Below are 22,943 nucleotides of genomic sequence, written 5' to 3' on the forward strand. Positions count from 1 at the left end.
TACGGAATTGTGGCCCTCAGCGGACTCCCCCTTTCAACAACCGCACCCCTAAGAGCCTCCTTGAACGATGCCGCGAGACTCATCACTGGTTCAAGAAAACATTCGCATATATCCCCTGACTTAAAATCCCTGAACTGGCTGCCTTTTGAAGCCAGAATACAGCTGAAAATTGCCTGTATGACACACTTGGCCGTACACCACAAGTCACCCAACTACCTCACTCAAAAGCTGTCTATATCAGGAGGCTCGAGATCCAATAGAAGTACAAAATATCTCCTCCTGAAACCTCGAAGATTTCGGAAGGAAAAAACATACAAACTCTCCTTATCAGGAATGGCACCCAGGATCTGGAATGCACTCCCTCCTGAACCAGGCTTATCTCCTCCACTGCATTTTTTAAGAAAGAGGTAAAAGCAATCCTTATGGCCAATTTCACCTGAACTCTATTGTTGTTGGATCAAAGACTTTGCACCGTTTTTGTATTATTGGTTACCTGATTGTTTATTGGTATTATATTTTTACATGATTGCTATCCTATTTTGATTCTCACTTACTACCGACTACTATATTGTACTCAATAGTTTGTTTAATCACCCTCTTGTTGCCCCTACCCCTTGTTTCTGTAAAGCGCTCTGATATCTGCAAAGATCTTGTTCGCGATATATAAAACTTGGAATAAATAAAATAAATAAATAAATCTCCTAGCAGTACAAACCTCTTGGGGGATTCAGCCTTATTTACTGCTAACAACATTAACATATTACGACAAACTTTTGCTGACCCGGTTTCGTTTCAGTTTTTTCCACCGCTTTGTGACTTTCCCCAAGACCAATGATTGGTCCGCAAACCTCTCCTCTTGTCCTTGTGATGGGCAGTCAGAGCAATCGCTTCTCCATGTAATGTTCTTTTGCAGCCTCTATGACCACCCACGGAGAAATTGGATTTTACCGCTAGTAAAATACATGGGTTTACGCCAATGCCTCCCGGCGCTTCAAGCCCTACAATGTTTGGACACTGAGTTCTCAATTGTCCCTATACTTTGTTTTTTAAAATCATGCATCGAATTCCGAGAAGATTATGATTAATTGTTATATTTAAAGTATTGATTACTCTATTGTGTAATAAGTTTTAGAAATTATATTGTGTTTAGTATCTTTTCTTTTTTTGTGTTTTAAGGATAGTTTTCTTTCTTTAAACGTATTAATACAGTGCCAATATTATTTCGTTTTATTTGTACCAATCTTAGGAATTTGTTGTCTTTTTAAATAAGGATAGAATGGCTTTTTATTCTGTAACTGTTTTGACTTGTCTGCACTTTTATGGATAAGTTCCCTTATCCGAATAAAGTTTTATTTGATTTTTGACTGTGGACATTTAGCCACTAAGTTAAAGCACTGATGATTCCAGATGAAAATTAGAAATATGGACTTGGTTTGGCACTTTTAAACAGCGCCAATTTATTATTTTCTGAACATATTTCAAACAAAAGACTCCCTTCTTCTCTGGGCCACAGTACACTTGTAAACCCTCACGTTCACTACTGCAGTGACCATCCCAGAGCGGGCGGCCTCAGGGGTCATATTCTGCACTTTGGATCCCGCACCTAAGTTATAGACAAAGTTGCACTGCAGACCACCAGAACTCCTTATGCTTCCCTTTAGCAGCCATTGCACTGTTTTCAGTGGATTCTAGACTGAGGGCGTCCTTTGGATTTCTCCTCGAGGTTAGTGTCTTTTGTTTCTTTCTACCGTTCAAGGGAAATGCAAGGTCCTCTAACACTATTGCGATTCTTTTTTTTGATAAGGTTAAAGATATGGCCACTAGAGCTCCTGAAAGGTGTGAATATCTTGCACCCTTCATAACTTAGATCCCCAAAAGATCCTAATTTAAGATTTGTCTTCAAAGACATTGGAACTTGCTCTGCAGCTGACGGGTAACAACAAGCTTAAAAAAAAAAAGAATCCTTCTTGTACTATTATATTTTTATTTATTTTTTATATATCTCTTTTGGGCTAGCACTCACTGCACAACGTTACTATGAATTGACACTGCTTTTTGGGCAGAAAACTGTTTTTGTATGGTTAAATTGCTTAAAGCATTTCATGATCTATTTGTCGCTTATCATAATACATAGCTTTGTATTTTTGTTTGCTTCAGTTTTTGATTGAAGTCAAGAACACTCTTGTGGCTTCCATACCAGCAGACTGGTCAAAAGTTGGCAGGTATGTAAAAATCGCGATTCCCATTCTGTACATAAAGATTTGTATTAATCTTTTTATCTCATTCATGATGTTTGTTTACCTATGTTTAGAAATAGTTGTGGACATAGTACTTAAGAAAGTTTCATTACTCTAGTACTGAATGTGTCTAAATGCGTGTGCATGTTGCTGCTGAAAGATATCAAAACATTGAAAATGATTCCCAATATATATTTTTCACTGTTGGAAACCTACAAATCGGATATATTTTCCTTACAATTTCTGAGGATATCCAAATCGAAGGGATTTGTCAAAATTCTGAGGAGTACACTTCAAATTCTATGCAGATGATCGCTTTCTGTGCTTATGTTTATATATTCTTAATTTTGACGATTGTCTGCTCGCTACCACATGTAACATTTTTCTCCACTCAAAAATGCTATTCCATGATGATACCTGTGAGAAGTTGGCCTGGTATATGTTGTTCACTATTCTAGTGAGCACCTTGCACCAGTCCAAACAACCCTTATGGTGATGGTTGTAAAGTCAACCTTATAGACCAGCTATCTTAGAGGTAGCATGGACAAAGCAGTCTTAGGCTAAACTCAAGAGGGCATGTGAAGCCAGCTGTTTTACCATATGCAATCCCTTTATTACCAAATGAAAGGACACCACACTGGATATATATTCAAAATATATATGTATTTATTTCTAAAGAAATCCCCTGAACTGTTTATGAGCACAGAAGCACAAGCGCATAACAAGTAACTTAATATAACATACAAAAGTTGCACAACTATGGATAGAACCATATGCTAAAAAAATTGTATAAATACCACGTCACGATTCCCAAGGCCTAGGGCCTTGAGAATCGCTGGAGCTACACTGGATTAACAATGGTTAGGGAGTAGGAGGCCCACGGGATGCGTGTGCAAAGTCTAAAGGCACACGTGTGCACACATAGAAGTCAATGGGTGCATAAAAATAGAAAGTTAAAGGTTTGGGAAACTTCCGACTGGACTAGAACCTAACAACTTGAAATTAGGACACTAGGAGAGTTACTCTTTACAGGAGCACCGCAGTACTCGCGTTACCTAACCCACAGGAAGCGGGTGCATAGGTCCCAAAGTGTGTCGGGTTTCTTCGTGGAGTTCTATGGAGCCTTGGTTAAAAGATGCTGCAGGTGGCCAGAAGAGAAGAGTCCGGGTGGATCCAAGGGTGGATCGAAGATGTAGAGGACCTGAAAGCAGAGGGGACAGAGTCTGGGTCACTAGTCAGTGACCAGGAAGGAACCAGGATGGAACCAGGTGATGTCGCGTTGCAATCAGGTGCTGATGGGAAGCTTGTCTCTGCAGCCACGTGGACCAGGAGGCGTCGGCGACGACCAGGAGGCAGGCACGGACTGTCCCACGAAGGCTCTCGCTGTCGGCGGTGTCGGCTTCAGGATTGGAGTCAACAAAACATGGCAAAGGCAACCCAGGCAGGATACGATGTAGGCTTCTTACTCAGACCAGCAAGGTCTGAGGGGCTGCTTCTTTTGAGGGAAGCAAGGGCCAGTTTGGAGCAACCAGACCAGCAGTGTAGTTTCAAAAGATCGTCGCCAAGATGGCTCGGGCTCCGGCGGGAGGCGGCGGCAAAGCAAGTCGTCGATCGCTGGATGGTGCCTGCTTGTGCATGGTGGTCACTCCATGACCACTAGGGAGATTCTTCAGTCGTCTTCTTCCAAAGTAGAGTGATGAAGGTCCAGAGTTTCGTTTCAAAGTTTCAGTCAGGATAATCTAAAGTCTCTAGACTTAGCTCCTAGCTATATACCAATCTTAGGGGCTGGATTACCTGCTAGGTCCCTCCTATGGGTGGGAACAGGGAGGGGGGGGTTACACCCCTTTCCCTTTGTCCAGTTTCGCGCCAGAGCTGGGGCTGGAGTGCCCCAGCACCGGTTTGAACTGGCCTATGCATGGGACACCTTGTGTGCCCGAAGCAGTGTCTCAATCCTTTCAGCCCTCCCTGTCCCAATACACAAAATCCTGTCTGGGGTGGTGCTAGCACCTCCCAAGGCAGGAAACCTATTGTCCAAGCCTCCCTCGCTGGAAGGACTCCCAGCAGTAGGAGGTCAGACTTGTGTCTGTGGCAGCAGCATCCATTTTGTGATGCTGGGGCTCTGGCTAACTTTAACCGTTAATAGTAGGAATAACATGTCTTCTCCCTCTAGAAGGGTGGAATGCTACCCCCACCACCAGGACTGGCGAGGGGGTAGTATTCCAAATCGTATGACACCTTACTCGACATGTTTTGATAAAGCCAAACCATAGTTAGCATTTAACCGGGAGGTTCATAATGCACTTAAGAGCATATGGTATGGCAATATCCTAGAACAGCTATAAGGACATGGTTCCGAAAGCTGCAGACAGGCTCAGCTCATGCTAGAGCTCCATCTCACATAAAACCAAGCACTCTGCCTCCAGGATTGTTAAGGCCTGCCATAGGAGTGACTTATAGGTGTATATGTGTCTAGATATAAGGTTAGATATAGGTATACTATATCTAAGCAAGGGGTGATTACACCACCTTTCCCCAGCTGAGTGATCAGCCAGTTGTGTCAATTTGGGTGGCCAGCCGGGGTGGCATAATACATGCTGCAGCCTCTGGTAGGCCTTGGATGCACCAATGCCCTGGGTACCTATAGTACACTGTACAGGTGCTCAAAGGTGACCCAGTGTCCAATTGGGGATGTACCTAGGGTACATGGAGTCCATTTTAAAGTGAGAGCAGATAGCCTGGGGCCCTGATTAGCAGTATCCCAGGCCAACTAAGTCGAAAACCAGCTAAACACTAGGCACAAAATCTGGGGTAACCATAGTCAGGTGTCCACCTTCCTACACAACCCCCCCCCCCCCAAACGAAAGGAGATAAGGCTATCCTTGACCAGGTAAGCCTATATTGCCGAAGTTGCCATATAAGGAAGTAACTGCACTAGCATGGTTACCCCCTGTCTCATGGTCCACTAAGCAATCCCTTACCCTAAGGGTATCATAGGGTCTCCACCATAGGGAATCTCTACCTGTGGTGTGTTTTGGCAAAGTAAAAGGCTGGTGTTGAGATGGAGTACTGAAGTGAGGCTCCTCTAATGTAGGGCTCAGCTTCCTCAATCACTTTCCACCATATAGGCCTTTCTTTCCTTGACTGAGTTGTACTGTGCTCTCAGGGTCAACCTCTGGATACCTAAAGCTGGAGGCTGGGTCCCTTTTGTTGGCTGACTGGAGGGACAGGCCAGGTTTGGGGCCTTTGGGTCCCAGGTTTGGCTGTGCCCAACAGAATCCATCTGGGGGAGGTTCCTAACTAAGTGTAAGGGAGATCCCTCAGGCGTTTTTGAAAATTTCACCTTGCTAGGGCTACTAGCTTTGGTGCCCCTAATCAGCTGATAGGGTGGTTCTTGTGGTCACATGGGGCCCTTTGGGGTCCACCACTGGCCTCCCTGACCTCTGCAGCCCTGGGCTGACTGAGGCAGGGTAGAGAGGGGCAGGTTACCTTCTCCAGACTGGGTCCCACCTTGGAAGGGTCCACTGACATCAGAGGCTCTGCCAGGCTAGGCCTGACTACCTCTGGGGCAGTTCCTTCACAAGGGGTAGGGTCAGTTCCCTGAGGAGGATGACTCTCACCTAATGTCTGGTGGGAGGGAGACTTTTCTTCCTCCCCAATGCTCTCTGTTTGAGTGGAGTGATCCATAGTTTCAGGCTTCACAACAGTAAAATCTGTTTGGTTGTGGGCTGTGACCATCACAGCCCTGCCAACCTTTTCAGGGAAGTCTGCCTGAGCTTGGGCTGTGGCCATCATAGCCCTTCCAACCTCTTTAGGAAGGAATTCTGCTTGGGCTGGGACTGTGGCCATCACAACCCCACTAACCTTTTCGGGAAGGCCTACCATTTTGGAATGGGTTTCTTGTTCTACCTCAGCCCAGGCTGAGATCTCTAGATCATTCCCCAGTAGACAATCTACAGGCAAGTTTGAAGACACTGCTACTCTCTTGGGGCCAGTGACACCTCCCCAACTGAAATTTACTACCGCCATGGGATGATCTTTCTGCACTCCATCAATGTTGATCACCTGATATGTGAACCCAGGTAAAAGTTGTCCTGAGGGAACTAGACTGTCAGTCACCATAGTGATGCTAGCCCCTGTATCTCTGTAGGCTTCAACTTTCTGGCCATTGATGTGGGGCTCCTGCCTGTACTTGCCCAAAGTGTTGGGGCAAGCTGTGAAGTTGGCAAACCCCATGCCATTTTCACAGACAAGAGTAGCTAAATTAGGGGACCTGGTTAGGCCAGAGTCCACCTGAGCTCCCAAAGTATACCCAGCCAAATTATTGGGGGCACTCCCACCACCTGGGGGATTACTACTAATAGTAACAGGAGGTCTGGGAGTATTACTTGGGGGTATGTTCTCCTTAATGTTGGCCTTTAGGCAACTGCTGTCAGTCTTCCAGTGGCCAGGCTTTTTACAGTCATGGCAATAAGGTTTCTTCTGGTTAGAGGAAGTGTTTTGGGACCCCCCCCCCCCCACCCCATCATTGGAGTTTTGGGGCCCTGGGGAAGTCTTGTCTTTAGATTTATCCCCACCTTTCTCTTGAAGCTTGGTAGAATCTTTCTTCTGGTCATTACCCTGATTTTTAGGCCTAATCCTGGTTCTGACCCATTTATCTGCCCTCTTACTCAATTCTTGGGGAGAGGTCAGATCTGAGTCCACCAGGTGCTGGTGTAGAAGCTGTTTTGACAATTACTAAGGATCTGCTCCCTCATAATCAAATTATACAATTCTTTATAGTCATGTACTTTGCTGCCCAAAACCCAGCCCTCCAGAGCCTTAGTAGCACAATCTACAAAATCAGCCCCGTCCTGAGTCTGTGTCTTCTGGGTATCCCTGAACATCAACCTGTACTTTTCAGTGGTTAAGCCAAACCCATCAATCAGAGCACTCTTCAGTACAGTGTAATTGTTAGTATCGTCATCACTAACTGTGAGGAGCTTATCTCTACCTTTTTCTGAAAAGGAGAGCCACAAGATTGCTGCCCACTGACTTTGGGGTACCTGCTGTACTTTGCAGGCCCTCTGCAAAGCAGTTATCCACTTGTGGATGTCATCCCCATCTTTGTAGGGGGGCACAATCTTACTCAGGTGTCTATTGTCATAGGACCTGTATTTATCCTTAGGGATACTGCTGCCACCAGTGGGTTCTACCCCACCTAACTTCCTTTCTCTCTCAAAAACAAGTTTCTCCTTGGCTAGGGCAAGTTGATCTCTCAATTCTGAGATTGACTTCCCTCATCCTAGCCTGGTGTTCTCTCCTCTGAGGAGATGTCATTCCCCTCTGAGAACCCCTAGAAGCATTGGAGAGATGAGAATCTCCTGAGTGAGATCTCCCTCTCCTATACCCCTGGTTAAGCCCACTTGGAGGCCTGAATGGGGCTGTCCCATTCTCAGCCCCAAATTGGCTTAAGTTAGCCTGGCTAAATCTCCTGACCTGGACCTGGCTACCATCCTCTTCCCCAGATTCTTCCTCAACCTCATCCTCATAATCTTCTATGACAGGGGGGTCAGTGCCATCCTCTGTAGAGGGCAGGACCTCTTCTGCACTCCCTGTAGGAACTGCACCTGAGGCTTTCTGATCCTCATGCTCATCTAAGAGGTCTAGGAGTTGTTGAAGTGTAGGGGTAGACCCTTGCTTCAACCTTCTTGTTGTACACAAGTGCCTCAGTTCCTTGAAACTGAGGATAGAAAATCTGGAGGGTACCTTGGGAGGGTTACTCTCCACAGGTTGGAATCCACTGGGCTCTCCTGTGCCAGACATTCTCTAGTGAGGTGGATGTGATGCAACTGCCTACACTAAGTGTTAACCTACTAGACCTCTCTAGGAGTTTTAGTCAGGGTGTGCTAGGCCCTTTGCTCTACAACAACTAAGTTCAGTAGAACTTAAGTATTCTAAGTCTTGTTATATGTACCTATAGGTACCTATGTGATCTTTCAAATGATATTGCAAAGATTACAATTGGTAAAACAGCAAGCTCAAATTCCAACCACTGCACACCAATGTGAGAAGTTGGCCTGGTATATGATGATCACTATTCTAGTGAGCACCTTGCACCAGTCCAAACAACCCTTATGGTGATGGTTGTAAAGTCAACCTTAAAGACCAGCTATCCTAGAGGTAGCATGGACAAAGCAGTCTTAGGCTAAACTCAAGAGGGCATGTGAAGTCAGCTGTTATACCATATGCAATCCCATTAATACCAAATGAAAGGACACCACACAGGATATATATTCAAAAAATATATGTATTTATTTCTAAAGAAATCCCCTGAACTCTTTATGAGCACAGAAGCACAAGCACATAACAAGTAACTTAATATAACATACAAATGTTGCACAATTTTGGATAGGGCCGGGTGGCCCGCTAAACCATATACTAAAAAAATGGTATAAGTACCACGTCACAAACAATGGTAAGGCCTAGGGCCTTGGGAATCGCTGGGGCTACACTGGACTAACAATGGTTAGGGAGCAGGAGGCCCACGGGATGCGTGTGCAAAGTATAAAGGCACACGTGTGCACACATAGAAGTCAATGGGTGCGTAAAAATAGAAAGTTAAAGGTTTGGGAGACTTCCGACTGGACTAGAACCTAACCACTTGAAACTAGGACACTAGGAGAGTTACTCTTGTTCGAGGCATGTGGGCTGCTAAATTCATATCTTAGCATTAGATCGCCACCTAGTGTTGGGTCCGGATGATCGCACATTGTTGTCCTGGAAGAGTCTTCGAAGTATCCTGAGATGGGTGGCTCCTCCCCTGGACTACAGTGCGCATGGGCATCGGCTCCATCCCCAGATTGTTTTTTTCCGCCATTGGGTTCGGATGCGGTCTCGACGTCTCTCCGTCGGAACCGAATAAACATCGATCTTATCGGCCAAAAGGCTTTGGGTTCTTTACGTCGGTATTGTTTGCGTACGGTCTCGAGTTCTTCCGTCTCTCGGAGCCGGAATCAGCGGAGTTTTTACTACTCTTCGGACATCGAGGCCTTCTCATCGCGACTCGACACCAAGTTCCCAACATGGAGCGGAGTCCGTTTAAGCTTTGTCCGCTCTGTGGGTCCAAATACCCACATATAGAAGTGCACCCGGTCTGTAATAAATGCCTTTCGCCAGACCATGACGAAGGAAGTTGCAGGGCCTGTGCAAGTTTCAGGTCGAAGAAGACTCTCACGATTCGGCGCGCGGTGCGCCTTGTGGCCAAACAGGCGGCCCCGGATCCAGAAAACATATTCGACGACCAAGAAGAGGAGGACCAGAGCCATCATCTTCAAATCTCCCCGCCTGAGACGGAGGTCGAGGCTGATCCGGAATATGACGACGACGGAGTCGTGGGTCAAGGCCTTGAATACGTCGACGAGGTAGGAGACGACGATATGGTTTATGGGGCCGCGGAAGATAGCTCAGGGGACGAGCTATGCCCCGAAGTTGACGGACATCAGGAGAGGGTCGCGGGATCGCCTGTCGGCCTTACCCAAGACCCTGTAGCGCAAGCCACGGCCCCGCCTGTTGGCCCGGCCACGGACATACTTGCTGCGCCGAGGGTTTCGAAACCGAAACTGAAAGCAACGGTCTCGACAGCACCTAAAATGGCCGACCCGAAACCGAAACCGAAAGTTAAGGACTCAATCGTCCCTAAGATGGCGGTCGTAACAGCAAAAACAAATAAACCGGCAGCCTCATCGACTCCGTCGACCTCAGGTCCGCAGAAGTCGAAGAAACACGGCGATTCCACAGGGTCAGAATCGGCGCCGGAGGAGAGATCCTCTAAAAAGGGTGGCACGCACAAGACAAGCGCGCCGGCGCCGGCAAAGCCAGCCAAAGCAAGCGACACAGCCCCGGCTCCAACGGGGACATCTGCGCATCGCTCCAAGGACTCGGGGTCGGCGCCGTCCATCCCTCCAAAAGACCAACGGAACGTCGTATCCGAAGGCAAGGCCACCTCGTCGGTGCCAAAGACATCGGTCACCGACGCATCTCTCGTTGCTTCTTCACTACAAAGAATTAGGGAGAAGGCTTTTTCTTCGTCGACGCCAACGCCATCGACGCAGAAGGTGGCAGACGTCCCGGTCAAGCCCGCTAGTAAACTCCTCTTCCTTCTACCGCCAAAAGTGGTGCCGAAGGCCTTTTCATCGAAATCGACGCCAAAGAAGTCGGAATCTTCGACGGCAGGGGCATCTTCGGGTCAGGTGCTCGACCCAGAAGAGGATTCGGAGTGTTTCATAGACGCGGACACAGGGAAGTTAACCCTTTACAAAAGGAAAATCACTTCGCAGCCAGTGGAATCCTATGTCATCCCCCTAAAGAAGAAAAAGTTTCCACAGGACGCCTCAGGCCGCCTGGAACCTATTCAGCCTCCTCTGGGAAGGAGCCCAACACCGTCTCCAGACCATTCTGAAAGTGAGGGCTATGGTGAAGACGAACAATACACGTTCCCAGTCAATGAACCTGATGCACAGCCAGATTCATATGATGCCATTGGGGACCAAGGCACCCAAGATGTGGGACAAGACCCACGGACTTTCACTACACGTGCATCCCCTACAGAGGATTCTGCAGGTTTTCATGCACTCGTTGAGAGGGCAGCTGCTAATCATGATGTGGACATGCATGCTGACCCAGTTGAGGAAGACTTTCTATTCGACACCTTTTCAGTTTCGGAAAGAACTGTAAAGACACTGCCTATGCTCAAAGGGGTCCTCAAGCATGCTGCGGACATCTTTAAAGAGCCTACCAGGGCGAGGGTGGTCAACCCACGTATTGAAAAAAAAAGTACAGACCAGCGCCTGCAGACCCTGCATACATTCGAGGACAGTTGCCGCTTGACTCCCTGGTGGTAGCAAACGCACGCAAAAGGGCCAACTCCCAAACAACGGGTGAAGCTCCTCCCCCGGATAAGGAGTCCAAGGTGCTAGAGGCAGGAGGCAAAAGAGTGGCTGCGCAGGCCGCCAATTTCTGGCGTATTGCAAATACACAGGCACTACTGGCACGTTATGATAGATCACATTACGACACACTAGAGCAGATTGTGGAACACCTGCCTCCGCAGTTTCAAGAGGGCACCAAAATGATTATACAAGAAGGACAACTGATCTCCAACGCGGCCATAAAGTGTGCGCTTGATGCCGCGGACACGGCCGCTAGGGCCATTAACACCAGTGTCATGCTCAGAAGACAGGCTTGGCTCCGCATATCGGGGTTCAAACCTGACATTCAAACAACCATACTTAATCAGCCAGTCAATCCGGATAGACTGTTTGGTCCAGATGTTGACACCACCCTGGAAAAAATTAAAAAAGACACTGAAACTGCTAAATCTATGGGGGCCCTACAATCACAGCAGTTTCGTGGCAATAATTTTCGTCGCTCAGGTGCCCGTGGAGTCACCAGAGGACAGTTGGGTCAACAATCACAGTTCCCTAGAGGTGGAGCACAATCCTCGTACCCCAAACAAAACAAGAGGGGCTACAGGGGAAACAGCAACAAAGGACGCGGCAAAGGAGGCAACAATTCACGCTCCTCTGCCACAAGCAGCCAGTGACTCTCTGTCACTGCCCCCCGACCGCTTAACACCTGTCGGGGGGAGAATACAGCAGTTCCTGCCCGTCTGGATCAACATCACCACAGACAGGTGGGTGCGACAGCTTATCCAGTACGGTTATTGTCTAGAGTTAAAATCCACTCCACCCAACATTCCACCAAGGCAAAGACCTATGTCCGCAGAGCACTTGCACTTATTGCAGCAGGAAGTGTTGGTGATGCTGCAAAAAGGGGCAATCGAGCTCGTGCCAGTGGGGGAGGAAGGCACAGGGGTTTATTCCCTGTACTTCCTCATTCCAAAGAAGGACGGATCTCTCAGACCAATTCTGGATCTCCGTCCCCTCAATCTGTACATACTGTCAGAGCATTTCCACATGCTTACACTGCAACAGATTCTTCCTATGTTAAACAAAGGAGACTTCTTAGCAACCTTAGATCTCAAGGATGCTTATTTCCACATTCCGCTACATCCGTCCCACAGAAAGTACCTCAGGTTCACTATCCAGGGCACGCATTATCAGTTCAAAGTCCTACCCTTCGGAGTCACAACTGCCCCAAGGGTGTTTACCAAGTGTCTGGCGACAGTAGCAGCGCACCTCAGGAGGCAGAACATCCATGTCTACCCCTACCTCGACGACTGGCTCGTTCAAGCCAGGTCCGAACAGCAGTGCGCCGCGGACATGTCGACTACCATTCACCTCCTTCACGACCTGGGTTTCTCGTTGAATTACCCAAAATCACACCTTCAGCCGGCACATGTCCGGCAGTTTCTGGGTGCAACAATCAATACCCTGACGGCCAAGGCGCAACCAAACCAGGTCAGGATAGACGGCATACAGTCTTTAATCCAAAAGTTCAGACCGGGACACTCACTTCCAGCAAGAGTGTTCATGCAGTTGATAGGCATGATGGCCTCCTGCATCTTCATAGTCCCTCACGCACGGTTGCATATGCGCCCGCTCCAGGAGTGCTTAGCAAATCAGTGGACACAGGCTCAGGGACAATTAACAGACCTAGTGTTGGTTACCAGTCGGGCATACAACTCTCTGCATTGGTGGACTCCACACAACCTTTGCAAGGGCCGACTGTTCCAGGAGCCAGTGCCACAGGTTATCCTGACAACGGACGCATCTCTCCAGGGATGGGGAGCTCATCTGCTCACTTACACGGTGCAGGGACTATGGACGACGCAGCAGCAGAAGATGCACATCAACTATCTAGAACTGATGGCGATCTTCATGGCACTCAAGTCCTTCATTGTACATCTGTGCAACAAGGTGGTGTTAGTCCGGACGGACAACATGACCGCGATGTACTACATCCAAAAGCAGGGAGGCACCCACTCACCACAGCTGTCTCACCTGGCTCAGAGCATGTGGAAGTGGGCCATTCAGAGGAACATCTTCCTCATGGCAGAACACCTCCCAGGGAAGGACAATCAGATGGCGGATCTGCTCAGCAGATACAGTCATCAAATGCACGAGTGGGAGATACATCCATCGGTACTCCAGCCGTACTTCCAAAGGTGGGGTCGTCCAGACATAGACCTGTTCGCCACAAGGGAGAACGCAAAATGCCAAAGCTTCGCCGCCAGGTTCCCACACCCCCAATCGCAGGGCAATGCGATATGGATGAACTGGTCAGGCAAATTTGCTTACGCTTTTCCCCCGACACCTCTGATACCACTGGTGGCGAGAAAACTAAGGCAACACTCGATGACACTCATCCTAGTTGCTCCAACGTGGGCGCGCCAAGCCTGGTACACCACGTTCCTCGAACTCTCAGTGGTGCCGCATCAAAGACTGCGCCTCACGCCCAGACTTCTGACGCAGAACCATGGAGAAATTCAGCATCCAGATCCGCAACAGCTCAACCTAGCGATCTGGCTCCTGAAGTCTTAGAGTTTGGATACCTCAACCTACCTCCTGAATGCATGAGCATCATCAAGGAGGCGAGGAAGCCGTCAACCAGGGCATGCTATGCCGCAAAATGGAAACGTTTTGTCATTTACTGTGCAGACAATGACATAAACCCGCTAGATGCATCTATCCCTAACATCATTTGCTATCTGTTACACCTTTATAAGTGCAAGCTAGCGTTCACTTCTATTCGGATACATCTATCCGCCATCGCAGCTTACCTTCAAAATAGGCAGCACCTCTCGGTCTTCAGGGTGCCTGCCATTAAAGCGTTTCTTGAAGGTCTGAAACGAGTCATTCCCCCAAGAACACCGCCAGCTCCGGTGTGGAACCTCAATGTGGTCCTCACCAGACTGATGGGACCACCATTTGAGCCAATGCACTCGTGTGAACTGCAGTTCCTAACGTGGAAAGTTGCTTTCCTAATTGCTATTACGTCACTAAGGCGTGTTAGTGAGCTGCAAGCGCTCACAATACAAGAGCCTTTCATTCAGATTCATCCAAATAGGGTAGTGCTACGTACTAACCCCAAATTCCTTCCAAAGGTGGTGTCACATTTTCATCTCAACCAAACTATCGATTTGCCGGCATTCTTCCAGAACCCACAAACGGTGGCAGAAAGAATGCTCCATACGTTAGACGTACGGAGGGCATTGATGTACTACATAGACAGGACACAACACTTTAGGAAGACGAAACAACTCTTTGTTGCCTTCTCACCACAACACAAAGGCAACCCAATTTCCAAAGCTGGAATAGCCAGATGGATTGTTAAGTGCATTCAAATCTGTTATCATAAAGCCAAGCGCACTTTAACAATACCCCCAAAAGCACACTCCACACGCAAGTTGGGGGCATCCATGGCTTTCCTAGGAAACATTCCTCTAGAGGACATTTGCAGAGCAGCCACGTGGATTACACCACATACCTTTACAAAACACTACTGTGTTGACGTACATTCCAAACAGCAAGCGGCTGTAGGGCAGGCTGTTCTCAAGACACTTTTTCAGGTTTCTGCAGCTGGCACGGGCAACCGCCGCTGATGGAGGGACTGCTATGTATTCTATGCTAAGATATGAATTTAGCAGCCCACATGCCTCGAACTGAATATGCTACTTACCAGTATGCATCTGTTCTTGGCATGTAGGGCTGCTAACATTCATATCGCCCACCCTCCTCCCCGGTGCCTGTCGCAGCTGCAGATATACTATTGTATTCAATCATTAGCATGGACATCCTTCACACTTTTCACTCCATCCTCTGCCACAATGGCGAAAAACAATCTGGGGATGGAGCCGATGCCCATGCGCACTGTAGTCCAGGGGAGGAGCCACCCATCTCAGGATACTTCGAAGACTCTTCCAGGACAACAATGTGCGATCATCCGGACCCAACACTAGGTGGCGATCTAATGCTAAGATATGAATGTTAGCAGCCCTACATGCCAAGAACAGATGCATACTGGTAAGTAGCATATTCATACCGGAGCACCACAGTACTCGCGTTACCTAGCCCACAGGAAGCGGGTGCATAGGTCCCAAAGTGTGTCGGGTTTCTTCGTGGAGTTCTATGGAGCCTTGGAGAAAAGATGCTGCAGGCGGCCAGAAGAGAAGAGTCCGGGTGGATCCAAGGGTGGATCGAAGATGTAGAGGACCTGAAAGCAGAGGGGACAGAGTCTGGGTCACTAGCCAGTGACCAGGAAGGAACCAGGATGGAACCAGGTGATGTCGCGTTGCAATCAGGTGCTGATGGGAAGCTTGTCTCTGCAGCCACGTGGACCAGGAGGCGTCGACGACGACCAGGAGGCAGGCACAGACTGTCCCACGAAGGCTCTCGCTGTCGGCGGTGTCGGCTTCAGGATTGGAGTCAACAAGCCTTGGCAAAGGCAACCCACGCAGGATACGATGTAGGCTTCTTACTCGGACCAGCAAGGTCTGAGGGGCTGCTTCTTTTGAGGGAAGCAAGGGCCAGTCTCGAGCAACCAGACCAGCGGTGTAGTTTCAAAAGATCGTCGCCAAGATGGCCACTAGCCAACGGGCAAGTGACCAGGCAGACGCGTCGAGCAGGAAAATGCAAAAGGGCCCCACACAGAACTCGTGGAGTGTGCAGGGCTGATCTTTAGTGCAGATGCTGCTCGGGGCTGGGGCTTCTCAATCCCCAATGCACAGCTTCGAGGAGGCCTCGGGGCTGCACAGTTAGCAGGTCGCAGACTTTTCAAGATGGCCGGTCCCACGTCTCTCGTCGCCTCCACGGGTCTCAGCTTTGCAGGGACTGTGGATCTGGCTGTTGGATGTCTGGGAATCCGGTTCCTGTCAGGCTTTGGGCTCGGGCTCGGGCGGGAGGCGGCGGCAAAGCAAGTCGTCGATCGCTGGATGGTGCCTGCTTGTGCAGGGTGGTCACTCCTTGACCACAAGGAAGATTCTTCAGTCGTCTTCTTCCAAAGTAGAGTGATGAAGGTCCAGAGTTTTGTTTCAAAGTTTCAGTCAGGATAATCTAAAGTCTCTAGACTCAGCTCCTACCTATATACCAATCTTAGGGGCTGGATTACCTGCTAGGTCCCTCCTATGGGTGGGACCAGGGACAGGGGTGGTTACACCCCTTTCCCTTTGTCCAGTTTCGCGCCAGAGCTGGGGCTGGAGTGCCCCAGCACCGGTTTGAACTGGCCTATGCATGGGGCACCTTGTGTGCCCAAGGCAGTGTCTCAATCCTTTCAGCCCTCCCTGTCCCAATACACAAAATCCTGTCTGAGGTGGTGCTAGCACCTCCCAAGGCAGGAAACCTATTGTCCAAGCCTCCCTTGCTGGAAGGACTCATAGCAGCAGGAGGTCAGACTTGTGTCTGTGGCAGCAGCATCCATTTTGTGATGCTGAGGCTCTGGTTAACTTTAACCGGGAATAGTAGGAAAAACATGTCTTCTCCCTCTAGAAGGGTGGAATGCTACCCCCCTCGCCAGGACTTGCGAGGGGGTAGTATTCCAAATCGTATGACACCTTACTCGACATGTTTTGATAAAGCCAAACCATAGTTAGCATTTAACCGGGAGGTTCATAATGCACTTAAGAGTATATGGTATGGCAATATCCTAGAACAGCTATAAGGACATGGTTCCGAAAGCTGCAGACAGGCTCAGCTCATGCTAGAGCACCATCTCACATAAGACCAAGCACTCTGCCTCCAGGATTGTTAAGGCCTGCCACAGGAGTGACTTATAGGTGTATGTGTGTCTAGTTATATGGTTAGATATGGGTATACTATATTTAAGCAAGGGGTGATTACACCACCTTGCCCCAGCTGAGTGATCAGCCAGTTGTGTCAATTTGGGTGGCCAGCCAGGGGTGACATAATACATGCTGCAGCCCCTGGTAGGCCTTGGATGCACCTATGCCCTGGGTACCTATAGTACACTGCACAGGGGCTCATAAGGTGACCCAGTATCCAATTAGGGATGTACCTAGGGTAAATGGAGTCCATTTTAAAGTGAGAGCAGATAGCCTGGGGCCCTGATTAGCAGGATCCCAGGCCAACTAAGTCGAAAACCAGCTAAACACTAGGCAAGAAATCTGGGGTAATCATAGTCAGGTATCCACCTTCCTACAATACCCCCTTTGTCTACACCCTATAAAGCATGGTGGAGCACTGATGTTTTTCAATCTCACTTTGCGTTTTGAACATAGAATTTTTTTTCTAAATATAGGATCACAAAGTGGATGTGCAAAGCTGTTTGAAAGATTCATGATTTCCCACAATGTTACGATTATGTAGGCGCACACTACCTTCCAAATGCCCCCAGTTTCCTTGTCCTCTACCAAGAAACATATGACTCTCGAACACCAAATACACTTAACATTTTTCACAAATCATAGGTTCAATTTGCTGTAGTAAATATAACCACTGGGAGGTTTACATTTGTGGTATTGGTTTCCGAAAATGCGCGGCAGTGGTGAGTCACTGTAAGTAGAAGCAGTGTTATTGACTGATGTCTAAGTATGTTTTCAGCACAGATGTCTGCCTATATTTCCATAAGGAGTGCAGGTGACTAAGGATTTGCCTGTATTTTCTGTATGGGAGTATGTGGTGTTGTTATTCAAGGAATAATCTTGTTCCATCCAGGGTTGCTGAGAAATCTGCGATGCCATCTTGGAACATTGGGCTGAAAGATGTGTGAGGCAAGTATGTTTCAGCCGGTGACTGGTGTCTCTCATACTTATTGTGCGAGGTGCCCCTGGCTTCTGGCTTGTCCCAGTAATGCCAAGCCATCCCTTCCGTCTAGCACTGAGAATCGGATGCTGACTCAGTGGTCCCGGTGTGACAGGTAAAGCATCAGGATACCACTTGAGTGGCATTGTTAGAAGATTCTCTTGATGCTGTTGAAACAACATGAGGTGGGACTGAAATGAACAGGAGAAGGAATGGTGAAGACTGGTTGGGTTTTGTAGGGACTGCTTAGTCTGGTTACCTTAGGATGGGTTAGGGATAGTGTCAGCATAACTCACCAGAATCCTACACCAGATTTATCAACTTAAGGAGTGAGGTGTCCAGGGACGTCTGACAGCAAGGAGCCATAGGATTCGCATTTGTCCGCAGGAATGTGAAAAACTTGTGACAGTTCCTTATTGTAACACATGTATAGTTATGAGGCGTTTAGTACACAGTGCTTGAAGGACAGTACTGGAAAAGTAATATCTGGGCGGCAGGAACACCTAATCATTAGTAACAAATGCTCCTAGTTAGAAGCAAACAAAACCAAAATTGGTCCAAAAATGTTATGGCAAAGAGGTGGCGAACTGGCTGACATAAAAGAACTGAAGGTATTGCCATGAAAGGATCATTCGGCTGGCATCTGTATAGGGAAACAGGAAACTGTTGGCAGCTGTATGTTAATGGCACCTCCGTTACTGTAGTTTTTTCTATAGAGCCAACAGCTTTGTTCACCATATATTACCTGCCGCAGGCATTGCCATCTTATCTTCTGATTGGCAATGTAGAAAAAACTACAGTAACGGAGGTGCAGTTAAGATACAGCAGACAACCAATATGTTGGAGCAGACCAGATATCTTCATTTGAAGGATTTGAAATTACAGCCGTAGCCAAAACGAACGCTACCCTCTACCCAGACAATTAATAATCATAGCTAAGATGGTCCCCTGATGAAGGCACACATGCCGAAATACGCGTCGTTCTCATGTACCGCTAGCCTTCCCACGATCTCCAATGACATCGGACATTTCGACTGGCACCGAATATAATAATAATGAATTGTGGTGTAATTGTCTTGTATCTTTTAGATAAATGATTGTATTTATGTGTCTTTTTATTAGCTCTTCAAGAAAACTCTCCCAAAAAAATTTGCACTGAATACTAAACTAAAAAATATTAAATAAATTAATTTTGGTATAATCCTTTTTTTCTTTTTGTTGGTGTTTTCTGAAATTATATACAGGACTGTTTGTTAATAATTTTATTGTTTTGTTGCTTAGAACACCTTTCGAAAACTGTCTACTTGCTTATGTACTGTTTTTTTTCTACAAAATTATTTTTCCCTACGATAAGCAAGAATATTATATTTGTAGGGGTCCCTAATTTCCAAAACTATAGTTCTTTTATATTGTATGATTGATTGTCGAGTTTAATAACAAGTAACAAACAGTCCTGATGTTCTGCATATTTATTCTTAAAATGCAAACAAATGAGGACATCAACATGCAGGCATGATTTGCTATCGCATCTGGTCACAAACGTAGGACCGGGGTTTCTATCTAATGAAGGGGCTAGTTCGTTATTCATATGCATTTGTCCCACAGTACCTGCTTTTTCACCTACAACCTTCAGTACTGCCTAGCACATATAGCTGTGTGATTTATTATCCAGCTTGGTTACCTTTCAGTTTATCTTGTTTACATTATTTTTGTACATGTCCATGCGCATTGATGACCAGTAAGGTGACTGTTTTGTGCCTGTTTATCTGACTACAGTATGTGTTATGTACGTATTCTTCTGCCTTTGGGATGTATTATCTTCACATTTTCCCTACATTTTCGGAATTAGCAGATCGGACAATGACTGCGCAAATGATTTATTTTATTTGGATTGCGTCCCCACATAATCCCTGATATGATGGCTAGACATAGGAAAGTGACGGCTAGACAAATCAGCATTATTTCATCACTGCCGTTAAATGCTAATGCCTTTACAACCTTCTTCCCTTGTGATTGAATGTCTTAATTCTTTCAACATAACCATCTTTTCCAGGCGAAACTATGCAATTTACGGTACTGAATTCAGATGGGTGTTAATTTACATGACCAGTTATTGTAGATTTCAAACTTGAAGTGGCTCCTAAATCCTTTTCAGTCGCTGAGCCTAACTGTTCTGACCCAGGGCAAATGAAAATGAAGCAAACTGGGCCTGAGCAGTTGAATAATATGGCTTTAGTTTTAATACTGCATGTCACTCTCTATCATAGAGCAACACCAGTATTTACCAATTTTGCCCTTGCTGGCTAACGTACACAAATGAAAATACTTCATCTGATTCACAGATTTGTGAAGGAAGTGATATAGAATGACATAGCATTATTTTGAAAATAGTACCTTCATTTGTCTAATACAATCATGATAATTAGGTAGGAAGTTCCTGTGGTTCCCAATGGAACCTGCATCTTGTACTCAGTTTGAGGCGTTAATTAATACCAGAGGTTCGTGCAGGGAAGAAGTCTGTTGGCAGCAACCTTTGCAAGAACTTTATTGTGTGTGTTAGAGACAAGGGACAGTGTGGAAAGAACAAATGCATTGGTTTGTTAAGTTTTGTCAGTAGCCTAATGAACGTCCGTCGCACTTCCTTATGAACCATGAATGCTCATACAACGTCAATTTTTAAGCCCTTTTTAATGGTATTGTATACATATTCAGAAGTTATAGCATAAGCTGATACATGACAAGGGGTATAACATTTGTTGTTTTTTTGCTTGTGAACATAATGAAATGTAAATTGAGACGTGACAGATATCCCATTGTACAGGCCAAATAAATTACATATCAAACTAGATTGCTTTAACTGGCAACCGGGTCATATCCATAGCGTTATAATCTTAAAGCTGATTGAGGTACATGCATCTTCCATGTCTAAAATAGATTAACTTGTTGCAAGTCTATACACTACGTCAAGCCTTGTCTGGCCTACCCAGAGAAGAGAATCAGGTATCTGATGTAAAGTTGCATTGGAGCAAGGGAGTATGAAGAACCCTGGTCCTGGCAGTCTTCATTGCATATGTTCTGACTACAGGTATAGAGTTTGTGCTTTAAAAATCCCTGATATCAGTCTCTACATTTGAGTGGGATACAGATATAGGTATATTGACGTTACAGGAGCTGAAAGGATAGGTTTATCAACTCTTGGTAATATACTGCACAATGGTATTTGTCTCATTACTAAACCATGTCTTGGAGCTACCTTTAGAAACTTTACAGCTCATGATAATTATCTTAAATAGTATGTAAAGGTGTATCCAGAGTTCATCCACAAATACAATGGGAACATTGTTTCCGAGGATTGAGCTTGCATCTGCCATGTGCTCTGCTTTCCAGAACCGATCTGTGTTGTCTATAAAGGTGATTTTATTTTGTTTCTGAAAACTCAATTCAAATTAGGTCACTTGGTTCACAACGTGGCTGGTTGGTTTCTTTATAACTGCTCCTGTGCATCACTGGACTTTCTGGCATGGGCTTTCCAATACTTGTGCCCACTGTTGTAAGAAGCATATTCATGAAAGATTCACAATTCATTAATATCCATGAAAAATAATTTTGAGCTCCAGTGCGTTCAGAGTCTTTTAGCTTCATACCTAGTCCACTGTTAAGCCAGTTGACACTCTTCCTATAACTGGTTGATGCTTCACTGCCGTTAAATCTGCAGTTTTTCACCTTGAGAGATGCCATACCTTAGTCTAAGAGAAACTTCTCCCTTTCCAAGAATTCAGTAGCTGCTTCAACTGTTTCGTTTTGATCATAACGGGGGGAAAACTAGCAGATTTCATTTTGGATTCCACAATTGTGTTTTTTCCCTTCAGTAAATGACCTCCAGTCCTCTGCCTCGGTAGTGTGAAATCAGAGAAAAGGAGGTCCTAGTCGGTGAGATCCCACAGTTCTCCACACGATAGCAACAAGAATTAACGTTGACGTGTCGACAATTCTAGTTGTCTGCTACAGTTTATTTTTGTGTTGCTGCCAGATTTTGAAAATCCTGATGTTATCCCTATGATGATATCGGTGCTCAGAACTGTGCTCTGAACTGCTCTCAGACTGATTCCCATCTTCTGTGTCTTCACTTGTAAGACTTTCCGGCTGTTCATTAATGGTGTTCAATGCCAGTCTTGTTGAACATTATTTCAACCTCTGCCCTTCATCCATAACTCCAGACCTAGCTTCTTGTCTCTTTGATTATTCAGGAGGTGTGGCTCACTGGTTAGAGGAGGCAGACCCTGATGCAGAGGTCAGACCCGGGACCAGGGTTCAATTCCCGACGGGGCAGGGTCTTGAGCTCAAAAATGTCCACGGACTCGATAATTCTCGCCTCAGTGCCTACTCGAATCATGGGTTCACACTCTGCAACTCTGGGCAATAGCTTGCTTAATCTCCACTACGGCCCCACCGCGATGGGATGCCTGGTCTTCACCTTGGGGATGCCCAGTAGGGGTTATCTCGCAGGGAAAGCCAGGACGGGTTCCCAAAGCAAGCGCTAAGAGACCTGTCAGTGATTTGGCGCTATATAAAATCGAAATTAACATAACATTAACATTCACTCTCTCTAATTTGCTGCGTATGTTCTTCCCAGCGTTGTAGTGCCATTAGTCATTTATTTTAGTTTTGCAATTTGATTAAAATAAGGTATTATAAAAACCCAACAAAAGGGTGCTGAATGTATTAATGAGGCCAAAACCTGAAAATCGTGTCTTGATTTTATTCAGTGACCTTTAGCTTGGTTCCTGACCTCTGCAGATGGTCCCCGATGCCTGCATCCCTCAAGTTACTGACACTCAAACATGTGAGTCTGATGGAAAGAGGCACCGTCATCATCGGTTTCATTCAAGAGGGTCTAGGCTTCGAAACAAAATGGCATGCTTGCAGTGTCTCCAGTACTGGTATAAATTGTGCATACTATGACTTCGTGTATAGGATATGTGGAATACTATTGCTTGGCATTTTAGGTGGT

At 46.6% G+C, this 22,943-nt stretch overlaps 1 protein-coding gene across 1 annotated transcript in view; it reads left to right on the top strand.

Moving 5' to 3' along the window:
- Positions 1-22,943, top strand: part of MSH3 (mutS homolog 3) — a 2,089,876-nt gene that overhangs the window by 1,427,128 nt on the left and 639,805 nt on the right. The window contains exon 16 of the mRNA XM_086960834.1: positions 2,158-2,222. Within this exon, the coding sequence (XP_086816960.1) occupies positions 2,158-2,222 (65 nt within the window). The remainder of the gene's footprint in view (positions 1-2,157; positions 2,223-22,943) is intronic.

This window comes from Lissotriton vulgaris, chromosome 3_1, assembly GCF_964263255.1.
Source record: "Lissotriton vulgaris chromosome 3_1, aLisVul1.2, whole genome shotgun sequence".
NCBI classification, from domain to species: Eukaryota; Metazoa; Chordata; class Amphibia; order Caudata; family Salamandridae; genus Lissotriton; species Lissotriton vulgaris.